Below are 13,192 nucleotides of genomic sequence, written 5' to 3'. Positions count from 1 at the left end.
GAAAGCAGTTAACCCGAAACTCCATCCCAAGAAATGCCACTTGTTCCAGAAAGAGGTGCTTTACTTAGGTCAACATTGTAAGTGAGCATGGTGTGCAAACTGATCCTGACAAGGTGAAAGCAGTGCATGATTGGACAAAACCAGACAATGTGAGAGAGTTAAAAAGTTTCTTGGGACTCTGTACCTATTATCGGAAGTTTGTGAAGGACTTTGCAACTATAGCTGCTCCACTACATGATTTGACGAAAAAAAGCCAGAAGTTCGAATGGACAGTTTCTTGCCAGCATGCCTTCAAGACATTGAAAGAAAAATTGGCCTTATCTCCACTTTTATAGGTTCCAAATCCCTCACTGCCGTACATACGAACAGAGACGTAACAGTATGATAGGGCTAGTGGTAATAAACACACGATGAGCATCAATAGTAATATATGATAGGACTAGTGATAAAAAAACACACGATGAACATCAATAGGAATTTATGATAAAACTAGTGTTAATAAACACACTATAAACATCAGTAGTAATATATGATAGGACTAGTGTTAATGAAAACACGATGAATATGTATAGTGTTATAGGAAAGGACTGTTGTAAAAAACAAATAATGAACATCAATAGTAATATATGATAGGACTAGTGTTAATAAACACATGACGAACATAACATCATATTTTGGGACAACATGGGACCTATTCGTCCATCTCGGCTGTTCCATCCTCAAAATTAAATTAAAATGATCAAAAAAAGTAAAATATAATTTTTTTAAACTCAGCCCTTTTCATTCATATTGTTGCTTCAGCGAGTCACGTGACTGGTGTGGCGCCACCTATTTTCTAGAACTATCCTGTACCTTGGCGAATGCTCTAGTATTAACCTCCCTGTTAGAAAAATAAAACTGTCTTAGCTGAAGATGACTTCTACCTTGCCAAAATTTATATTTGTATCTCCTAGTCCTACTATTCTCACTGTTAGATACGAAAAAATATTATACATCAACACTATCAATTACCATTACAATCTTAAACACCTCAAAGAGAAAACAATTTGAGAGATTTCAGCCTCTCATCGTATGACAACCTCTCTATCCCAGACACCATTCTAGTAACCCTTCTCTGAACCCTTTCCAACAATTCAATGTCCTTCCTAAGGTAAGGAGCTCAAGACTGAACACAGTATTCCAAATGTGGCCTAACTAGTAACCTGTACAATGAAAGTATAACCTCCTTAAACTTGTATTTAATATTTCTGTAGATATTAAACCTAAAATCCTATTTACCTTACCACTAGCAACAGCACACTGCTTGGATGGCTTTAGAGACTGTTCAGCTACTACACCAAGATCCCCTTCCTTCATAACACTATTAAGGTTATTCCCATCCAAATTATACTTATAATTCAAATTATTATAACCCACATGCATTATCTTGCATTTATTATGATTAAAATCCATCTGCCATTTATTTGCCCAACTCACTAAATGATTTAGATCCTTTTGTAAATCAGCAGCATCCTCTTCACAGCTAGCAACACCCAAGACCTTAATATCATCTGCATGTTTAAGTAATTTATTGACTATACCTTCATCTATGACTGAGCTCTGAGGTACTCCACTTGTGACATTAATCCAGTTTGACTAAACTCCATTTGTAAGAACCCTCTGCTTTCATCCATCCAGCCACTCTTCTATCCAATTTGCTAACTTATCCCCCACACCTATAGAGCCATTTTTTTACAAGCCTTTTATGTGGCACCTTGTCAAATGTTTTCTGAAAATCCAGGTACACCAAATCTACATCCTTACCCTCATCTACATAAGCAGTAACCTTTTCAAAGAATGTTATAAGATTTGTAAGGCAAGATTTTCCTTTAGTGAAACCATATTGACTATCCAATAAAATTCTAAACTTTGTTAAATGACTTTGCAAAGTATCTTTTAACAGACTTTCCAAAACTTTTACCACAACTGATGTAAGACTAATGGGTCTATAATTACTGGGACTATGTTAGATAACCCTATTCTAGCAGATTTATATGATGTAAGGGAGAATGGGTGTTAATTATCACTAAACACAGTGTTTTCAACATTTTACAAATAGAATATACATTTTTTAAAGTAAAAAATGAAAAGAAACAGGTTGAGGTTATCTATATAAATAATGAATGTGGATTGTAGAAATTTTATACTTTTAGATTGAAGATATTTATAATTATAATATATATATATATGAATTTTGGATTGTAGGAATTTTATATTTGTGTTTTGGTTCTTCAACAGACATGTGTAACATTATATCAAATAACTATAATGATTTATCTTAATGAAGACCGATCAAGATAATAAAGTTGTAACGTTCATGACAAACCTTAAAATTACCAGCTGTGTGTTTGTACTAAAAAATATCATACATTAAAAAATAGTGTTGATAATCTTTGATTGATTGTTTAGTTAGACTGGTAGATTATTCATCACGATTATACTGAAATGGACGGCAACTGCCTGTTGTAAAATCACAAGTGTAGAGGCGATATTTCAAAAGACTTCAGTCCTTCATCTTCAAGATGAAGGGCTTTTGAAATATCGTCCTCTACACTTGTGATTTTTACAACAGACAGTTGCCGTCCATTCCAGTATTACTCATCAATGGTGTTGATTATTCTTGAACTATATTTGTTCATAACAATTGTTTTTTCCAACTTGTTAAAAAATATTTAGTTCAATGCAACAACTAAAATATATTTAATTTAATTCTGAATAGATTGTTTCTTATACACTGCCTCTATTCTCAGGATCACAAACTCTTCACCACTGGCAGAGACTGGCCACCCCTCACCTAGGAGGGATCTTTGAGACAAGACCAGGGATACAGATAAAAGGAGAAGTTCACCTACCTGAACTAGAACCAGATACTTTCACATTAAGTGATTTGGAAGAGGATGAAGGTTAGGTTCGAGAGTTCATGTTAACTGATTCACCACAAACAAAAAAAAAATTTACATTAAACATTTATGTACGAGGATTTTAATTTTCTCAGGACTAAAACGTATCTGATTGGCTGATCTATAAAATAATGCATAAAATCGTTATTAAACTTTGAACCACTCACAGGTTATTAATCTATGAATGCGTAAGTCTGAATTTGGCAAAGCATTTTTGTGTTGTGTAAATATTTAGGTTGGGATCATAAATCCTAATATGAAGGTTGTGGCATCTCTTAAATTGTTAAGTGTCATTTTATGAATTTTCTGTAAGTCATGCAAATAGTATATTTCTGTTATATCACAATTTTTAAAAAACTAAACTACAATATTGCTATTTATTTTGACTGAATTTATTAAATAGTTGTCATTCGTTTATTTTAAAATTAGATAATTACCTTAAATGTCAATACATTGTTAATTCATGATCAAATGTTACACAGTCACAAAATAAAAAAGCAAAAACCAAAGAGCCGTCAAAAAGTCTACCTTCTGAATATGCTGTGGTCATTTGTTTCTTATTTTGTATGTATTTTAAACTGGAAATATTTATATGTTTCTAGCTTGCTGTCAGTCAGGAAAGAATTTTGTACAAACTTCAACCACATATACTTATACGAATTCAACTGTTATACATCCACTGAATCAGAACCAGATCTTGTCCAGGTAAAAGTTTTATAATCTCTTCCAGTATGTTTCTTCATTCAGAAATCTCTATAGTACTGAACAGAACATTGTTTTTAGTAATGGATATTAATTTGTAATCATATAATTTCTGCATAATCTTTAATATTCTTTCCCTACTTGTGCATAAAATTATTATTATTAATTTGTAACCAAAGCGTTTCTGCAAAAAATTAAATATATTTTTTCTGTACTTGTACACAAATTATGGTGTTAGTGAATGAAATTTCATTTCATATTAACTAAAGCCAAGTGGGTCTGTACACAAAATATGGTTATAATGGTTTCTATTATTGGGTTATTATTCTATTATTCTATTCTTTTGAATTATTTGGTAAAAAAATGTAAAATACAGTCCACTTAATGATGACAAAAGTGTTTTATTTTTTAACTTAAATTTCTACAAGTTACCTTAACTAATGTTTGTTGATACTGTGAAAGGCTCAGCTTCACGGTAGATGTTAATACAGTAATTTCACTTATCTGCTAATTTCTCTCGTATATCTCTTCTTCTTCATCTAAACACAAACTGAATATTCACAAAACTGAAATAATGAAACTAATGTTTGTTGATACTGTGAAAGGCTCAGCTTCACGGTAGATGTTAATACAGTAATTTCACTTATCTGCTAACTTCTCTTGTATATCTCTTCTTCTTCATCTAAACACAAACTGAAATAATGGACAAACTAACAAACTGTAACTAAATGATAATATGTTTTAACAGATTACCAAAAAATATAAAATAGCTATTCTAACTCGCTTTTTTTAAATAGTTCAAATTGTTTCCTACACTTTCAAGATGACAAAACTCCCTCTAGCCAATATTAATACAAACATCTAACTAAAAGTATAATCATTTATCAATAGATGATTTAGACAAAGAATACGAGATGAATGAACAAAGGTGAGATGGTCAGCAACTGCCTAGTTCAGAGTAACACATGTACGGAAAGTTTGGAGGTGAAGAAAAAAAGGCATCTTTCAAAGCATTTTTCTTTCTACTTGAACTACTTTTGTAGATAGTCCTCTAAGACTTTCTCTACAAGTGTCACTCTGAACAAAGTAGTTCCTGACCATTTTGTGTTTCTTTGTTCTTGAAAGAACAAATCATGTCCTAAAATGATATTTTATTGAAGTATTCTATAATATGTTACAGTACTTTACTAATTGTAAGTCCATGATATTTAGTAAATTTTAATATTGTATATCTTAGAGGCTTCTCTGCGGTGATTTACATAGTTAATTAAAATAATAATTTTTATATGTCAATATCTTATGAAGGTGTATCAAGGTGTAGAGACTAACAGAAAAGTTATATGGTTTTACTGTTTGTGTGAAATATGATTTTTCAATTTCTTTTCTGTATTTAATTATTTTCTTTCTTGTTTTGTCCTGTCTTTATTACAGAGTATTTGTAAAGTTATACTTTCAAGCCCTTAGAAATGCTGGAAGAGAAGCTAATATCAATCTCAGAAATATCAAACTTCCTTCTTCACATTCTAAATCTTGACTTATATTAGTGACTTATGATTAATATAGAATTAGTACATTAGAATTTTGGGTTTTTTATAACTGCAAGTTTTTGTCATGAAGTTGCATGAACTATCTTTATTAACATAATCTACTTTAAATAGTTTTTGGTATAGTGTGTTATCCACATTTTTAACCAAAAATATTATAATTAATCTATGAATAATTACTCTTTGCTATCTAGGACACTTAGTAATAAATAATGCAGCTTTAGAAATGCATTCAAGATTTTTTTGTCACATTTAAGCTGCACTTCCCAGAATGCTCCTTTCACTGTATCAATCATTCTATTAAATGTTACCAACTTTAATGTAAAGTTTTAAATATTGTCTGTTAACAGATCAAAAACAAACCATTTTAGATTAACTGATGGTGTTCTTGAATCTAATGGTGAAACCAGTACATGCTATAAACAGAAAAAAATAATTAATTAAATATACTGAACATGCTTTAATTTAACTTGGAAACTACTTGAATAGTCTTGTGGCTATTTCTGGAAAAGTGGAATCTCTCTGCTAGTTTTTAAATATTTCACTGCTTTAACATTTGCAATATTCTAGTTAATTCAGTTAAATATTATAGCTTATAGAAAGTTATGATTCAATAGCTAATTGTGAGAAATAGCAGCTCATAAAACTCATGTATGGAAGTATTTGAAAAAAAAGGAATTTAACAAAGAAATTTTCCCTACTTTAAGGACACCAGTACAAAAAGAAAAAAGTTTTATTTTCATTTTTTGATTCTAAATTTCTCAAATATTCTGACTTTACTTTGTTAGATTAAAAGATATTTGCTGATTTTTATCTACCAAGCATGAATAAAACTTGCTAATTTTTTTTTACTCATGTATTTTGGCTGAACAGTTGCACTGCAGTAACAGATTAATATAAACCTGTTTTGTACTTACATAGAGGCAAATAACTGTTTGGGAATCTCCATGTTTGCATGAGTAACTACAATGTGAGATTTTATAATTATTGATAAAATAAATAAATAAACGAATGAAAAAACATTGGAGGAGACGGTATCATGAATCTGAAGCTTAGCTATTATTAGGGTAAGTCAACATAAGCAATTTGAACATAGAATATTCAGTACCTTGTTCAGGCTATATTCTATTTATTATTATAGAAGGGCATGGTACATAAGAACAAAGTTAAAATGAAACTAAAAACAATAAGTGCTTAAGAAGTTAATTCTGTGGACAAGAGTTATTTTCCTTAGTTTTTTTCATTTGACTTTGTTTCCTAACAGTAGACTTAATAATTTTTAATGTGTGCTTTCTAATACCTCATTATTAAAGAACCAACATTGTGCCATTTCGGTATATATTTACAGTGGCTGGAAAGTCAAGTGGAATTATTCTGAAAGAAATGCAAAATTTTAAACTATTCCTATTGATCGTCTTGAAGATTATACACAAATCTGTTACAGTACTTAGGTTATAGTTCTGTTTGTCCGTTTGATCAACTTCTTTTTAAACTTCTAAAAGATAAGGTTAATTGTGGAGAATGTGCTGAAATATTTATTATTTGAAGTCTTACTTGTATAAATGCCGAGGATACTATATCTAAATCTACTTGATTTTAACACGTTCGCTGCCAGGTGCTCCACTGGTGGGTCACAAATGACTTTTAGTTATGGACTACATAACACACTGGTGGGTCACGGACAATTATGTTTCAAAGCCAAATTTCTTTTATTTCCTAAAAGCTTACAGGGACAAAAAAGGAGCTTATTAGCCCATCAAGAATGTCCCTTCCAGCTCCCAACTATAACTATCTCTTACTACCCATGTATTCATCCAATCTTTTCTTGAACTCAGTTAAATTTTCTTCCTCCACCACCCTTGAAGGCAGCTAATTCCAAAAGCCAACCACCCTGTTTGAAAAGTAATACTGTCTAAACTGCAGACGACTCCTACGCTGCCAAAATTTGACTTTATGACCCCTTGTCCTATTGTTTTCACTGGTAAACACAATATGAGTTTGGGACACTGTGACTGCTTCTTGGTATCTCTTGAATGTTTAATTATTTTTATACTTAATTTATTATGCAGCAGCGATCACGTTAATACAAATAATATTGTCCAAAGCTGTAAAGAAAAGAAAATCTGTTTGACTTCATTTAGGGTAAGTGCTTGGTTTGTCAAACTTTCTACCAAAAGTTTTCACTTCATCTTTTCAAACAACTTTTCTTCTTTCAGATTTAGATCATGTTGAATTTCTTTGGTAATTAGGTTTTATTTTATTTTCTATCTAGCTTACCAACAACTCAAGAGGTTGCGAGTAAGGTGCTGGGGTCATTGGAAGTCGATCCGTTATCTCATGTTGAAACTGAGAATCTTTCAAGCTTGACTAAGAGCAAGACAGCATCTGATTTAAATAAGCTACTACAAGATCAGAAAATTTATGCTATTCTCCCTTCTCTGGACTCACCCATACCTAGAGAAGTGAGCACTAATTTCACCTTACCTAGTTTTTTCATGTATAACAGTATAGAACACAATAGCTTAATATACAATAAGAAACTTCCATATATGTAACAACACAATTGGCTTCTATGTATCAATTGACATTATTATCTATACACATGAATTAAAGACAAAATATTCAATATAATTTTTAATAACAACGCAGAAATCAGGATCATAGGCAGAAACCTATGAAGAGAAGGGTGCTACTTTTGGAGTGAATTAGAAGTGAGAGGTAAAGCGTTACTGGAGGTGGGGGCATGTCTTCTTTAAAAATTTGGAATCTTCACTGAAAATTGTGCCTTTTGATATTGAGGCTGTTTTACACAATTTAGATATATTGTGTTCACATATGAGGGTAATTTAGATGGTGGCAGCTTTGTTGAAAGTAATAACCAGCATAATGCAGAGGATGCATTTTCACTCTCCCACCCTGTTTATTTATTGAATGAAAGCGGAATGGTAATGTGTAAGTTCCTTTTTCTTCTGTATGAAATAATAGGCCAAATTACTATTTTTTATAATCAAGGCATGAATTATAATACAGATATATTTTTTTCAAGCAGACAACTAAGTAATAAAATAGAGTGATATTTAAAGTTTTAGTTCAGGATCAATTTCCCATAGTGTGAGAATTGTGACATTTGCTCTCTAAGCATCCCCTCTTCTCTAATGTATTTACCACCCCTCTAAGAAGTATGAAGTTAGTTGAGGAAGTATTGGCAGCACAATTGTAATAATTAAGACTAGATTATTCACTACTTGTATGTTAACATAAGAGAAAGCACTTAGGGAATATGAACTTAGATATGTCTCAGTTTTCTCTAACATACATTCTGGGGGGGTCACAGTTGTATTTCCTCTCCTTTTTTTGTTTTTGGATAATCAAATAGTAGTTCTAATTTCAGCATTTAAGTGCTCATTCCTGTGCGACATTAAAGTTTGTTAATTATTACAAATAATTATATAGTTATGCATACACCTGATACAAAGCTTAAAATGACTGAAAGTATACATATACTGATATAGGAGAATCAGATCAGAGTTGATCAGTTCCTTCTTTTAGGCCTTTCACAATAATATATAAAACTGACGTAAGGTAATAAAGAATTCAAATATAAAAATAACTAAAAGAGCACTTAATTACCTGATTATATAGTGTATTGCCTGGGTATAATTGCCATGATTTTGTTGTATTATGGAAAAATAAATCACCTATGAAAACCTTACACCAAAGACTTAGAACACAGGAAGTAGTGAGGTTTTGCATGATTTTATTATTTTTTAATACCTTATGCTATTAGATTGGCATTTCCAAATAGTTATCACCCCCCCCCCAAAAAAAAGTGTATTCTATACTAGCTGGAGTACCCATCCCCTAGACGGAAATTATGTAAATTCGTGGTTTATTAAAGGTTATCTTAGGACAGGAAAAGTTGCTTCTCTTATATGTAATTGTAAAAAAAGTGCCCATAAAAACTACAAAACACAAAATTTCAAACCGCAAGTTCGCAAGTATCTCCCCATGAACCCAACAAATCTTCATGTTAAATTTGGTGAAGATCTATCAACAGGGGGTGAAGTAGTGGTAAAAACACACGTAAAAACACCCATAAAAACTGCAAAATGCAAAACTGAATTTTTTTATGTATCTCCCCATTGGCCAAATGAACCTCCAGACCAAATTTGGTGAACGTCCATTCACACCATGTGAAGTAGTTACATGGACATACAACAGATAGTACTATTATATTTATATAAATATCTGATAAGATAATACATTTAGTATTTACTGTTTTTTTTTTTGTCAATAAACCATTTATAGGTTTCAATTTAAGCTTTTGTACACTTTAATGAGAGTGTGATATTTCATGATTAACTTATTTGTAAATTTATATATTTATCAGACTTTTTCTAGATATAACTTAGAGATATTCAATAAAGTTCCCAAAACAATGAATCTTCTTTAAACAACGTACATAATATTTATGTCCTTTTCAAAATTGTATATCATGGTACATGGTGTTAAAAGACTATAAAAACTGCCTCACTACCCGGTGTTTGTTTAAAGCTGCCCATCTATTGAAAGATTATCCACAATTTTATCACTAGTGTTTAACAGCTTGCTATTGGATGTTTACTACTGCTATTTTACTGAAATGTTGTAATTCTTAACTAGGTGGCACAACCAGGGATTTCTAATTCATCTGGGACACCAGGTCTTCTGAGACCCGTATTTTTTCCTACCTTTATGATGTACAATACAGGAAAGTACCACTTAAGCACCAACTGGAATTTCACTCGAAGAACCGCCTCTTCTACTACAGTAATACACACAACTGAGACAACAACAACACCAGTTATTAAAAGCACAATATTTCCTGTGTTATCTCCTGTAGACCTGATGGAGCAGGTAAACCTTGTAAGAAGCACAACAAAGCTAAATTGTTCGGCAACCAGTACCAGCGGCATGCCAAGATTCCATATACCACGGTTTCCTGCTCAGCATGGTTTATCCAATGTTTCTGATGACTCGCCTTTAACTCTGACGAACGGGCAGAAACCTGTTGATAACTTTCCTACACGCGTTCCTTCAAACCTGGATAATGAAGATCAAACAAAAGAAGTTAACCACAATCAGCGGGATAAGAAGGAAGCTGTACCCTTTTTTCAACCTTGGGCTGAACTCTCTACTCCAGTTTCTGGAAATACTTATCCTTTTTATGCGAATCGTAACTTGCAGATTCATGATCTGGGTTTTAGATTTTCTCAACTGGTGCCTCACAATATGCTCTGTGCATTGAGAAAAGGTGGTTACTCAGCTGGTAAACAAGCAGTAAGACCAACCAGCATAAATAACAAGTGTTAAAAAACATACAGCCAAAACTATCGAAATAGAAATATGGTAAAAACACGTATGAAAACAAACGTATTATAGAAAAGTTATATAAGCAGTCACGCCATAAAAACTTAAAAACAGAAATATTGTAGATTAAATTAAAACAGGCATATGGTAAAATATTAAGTCAAGCATGTGGTAAGAACTATTAAAATAGGCACATCGCAAAACTATTAAAATAGGCATATGGTAAGAACTTTTAAAACAGGCATATGGTAAGAACTTTTAAAACAGGCATATGGTAAGAACTTTTAAAATAGGCATATGGTAAGAACTATTAAAATAGGCATATGGTAAGAACTATAAAAAAAGGCATATGGTAAGAACTTTTAAAACAGGCATATGGTAAGAACTATTAAAATAGGCATATGGTAAGAACTATTAAAATAGGCATATGGTAAGAACTTTTAAAATAGGCATATGGTAAGAACTATTAAAATAGGCATATGGTAAGAACTATTAAAATAGGCACATCGTAAAAACTTGAATAGAACTTTAATACTTTATCACTTCTCTTGTTCCCCAGTGGCTCAGCGATTTGTCTGAAGACCTATGACGCTAAAACGTGGGTTTCGATACCCGTGGAGGCACAGCACAGATAGCCTGTTGTGTAGCAAAACAAACTATCAAATACATTTAAGCTAGTGCCAAATAAACAACAAACACTCATACGTGCTTCGTGAAAAAAGTGAATGTTATGTGTAATAAATATTGAATCTTGTTAAGACATTAATTTTTACAGCGGAATGTTAAAAAACATTTCCATAAAATATGTGAACTATAACACAGATCCATTAGAGTATTAACCCATAATGTTCCATAGTCAATGACGGATAAAATAAGCAGTATTAAAACATTGGTACACACTTAGAGATTGGTTAATATGGTTTTTTGCCAACTAGCTTGAGTACCCTCCACAAACTTTAGACATTTTTATAAAGTGGCTCGTTGGTAAGTCTGCAGGCTTACGACGCTAGAATTTTAGGTTCGATACCCGTGGTGATCAGAGCAGTGATGTCCCATTATGTAGCTTTGCACTTAATAACAACCAAACATAAAACCATGCGCTATAATGTTGGGTGTGAAATATTAATGCTTATTATTGTGAATTTCGCTTTAAAAGTTTTAAAACTGCAAAGAGCTTTACTCCCTGGTGTCTCAGAAATAAGCTCGATGACTTAGAATGATAAAATTCAGGGTTCAATTCCAGTGGACAACACATATCGTGCTGCCTTGAGCTTAAACTAAACAATAATTTATCCAAGAAATAGTGAACAAATGATACAATGAATGCTTGCTTTTTTATCAAGATGACCCTGGATAACTTGTACGTCATCATTCACCACCTAGATTTTAGAAATTCTGCACATCACTGAATTTCAATTAATATTTTGAACGTCTGACAGTTTTCTAAAGAGTATTTCTTGTATGTGCCAAAACAGTAATTTTTTTATGATTGTTTTGATACTTCATAATATTGGATAGTGTAAGACAAGGGGTAAAATAAGAAATTTTAAACTTTACAAAGAAAGTAGTTAAATTAACAAATACTATTTTATTATACCCAGAGACCCGGATATAGGAGTAGCCAAGTTTTCTAATCCTATTTAAACATGAGACGCATTATTTATTGTGCTCCATATTTTGTATACGTGTATTGCAAGCAATTTAGAGGGGGAATGGAATCTATTTCAAAATGAACCATAAATAAAATATATTTAATAATGTTTAATAATCATAAACAAATAACCGTTGAGTAATTACAGATAAATATTTTTAAGTTAAATTTTCTTTATGCTGCAGTCGGGTAAAGTGACTTGTAATGTAAGAAACCCAGAAAAAAATTATTCTATTTTAATTTCGTGGTAGAGATGGGACAAACCCCTTCTCTCTCTCTCCTTCCGCCAAGCCTATGTTCTCTCACTTGTTTGATGAGGTTATTTTCCTAAGCAGGTGAGAAAAATTAAACTAATTACTTTTTCAATGATAAGATAGTTGGACAGTGTAGAAAATGGCAACAACTATAAATTAATTAGTATTCTTTACTTGTATTTCTGAAAGCACAAAACAGAATTCATTTTGTTTTCTGCCATTAACTACTCTTCTAAATAAATTAGTAATTTATTTTTATCGTATGAGTAGTAGATTTTATGTGTAAACTTTCTTAACCAGTAGCGTACACATACCGCCATAGTAAAATTAGTATTGTACATGGCCGGGAATAAAAAGGGTCGGTTAGTATAATAGTATTAAACATGCAGAGACCCGCAAAACATTTTGCGGTCAAATTAGTATATTTATTGCAACAGTACTTTATAGGATTTATAGAATAATACAAAAGAATCCTAATCGCAGACACCGAAATCTGTAAGTCAAGTTGCCTTAGGCCTAACATTAGTTAAGCCTTTTTTTTCAAGTTTGTCCTATATTCAATAAAAAGATAATACTGTAACTTGTGAACATATTTTTTTTTTTTGCTTTAGTTTAGTTAGGGTTAAACTTTACTGTACTTAATACTATCAATAAATACACTTATAATGTTATTATAAGACCTAACGTTAGAGCTTTTTAAAAACTTTAATAAGTACTTTTAAGTAATGTTAGTACAAAATTGTTTACTAAAGT

General features: G+C 31.7%; 1 protein-coding gene across 1 annotated transcript in view; it reads left to right on the top strand.

The window, feature by feature from the left end:
- Positions 1-10,971, top strand: part of LOC106469929 (trafficking kinesin-binding protein 1-like) — a gene marked incomplete at its 5' end in the record, with an annotated part of 53,531 nt that extends 42,560 nt beyond the window's left edge. The window contains 4 exons of the mRNA XM_022398504.1: positions 2,790-2,942; positions 3,542-3,644; positions 7,458-7,647; positions 9,848-10,971. Of these exons, the coding sequence (XP_022254212.1) occupies positions 2,790-2,942; positions 3,542-3,644; positions 7,458-7,647; positions 9,848-10,537 (1,136 nt within the window). The remainder of the gene's footprint in view (positions 1-2,789; positions 2,943-3,541; positions 3,645-7,457; positions 7,648-9,847) is intronic.
- Positions 10,972-13,192: the final 2,221 nt, after the last annotated feature.

The sequence above is a fragment of the Limulus polyphemus genome, unplaced genomic scaffold (genome assembly GCF_000517525.1).
Source record: "Limulus polyphemus unplaced genomic scaffold, Limulus_polyphemus-2.1.2 Scaffold3729, whole genome shotgun sequence".
Taxonomy (NCBI): Eukaryota; Metazoa; Arthropoda; class Merostomata; order Xiphosura; family Limulidae; genus Limulus; species Limulus polyphemus.
The sequence above is the reverse complement of the archived record's forward strand: the minus strand, read 5'-3'. Positions and strand labels throughout refer to the sequence as shown.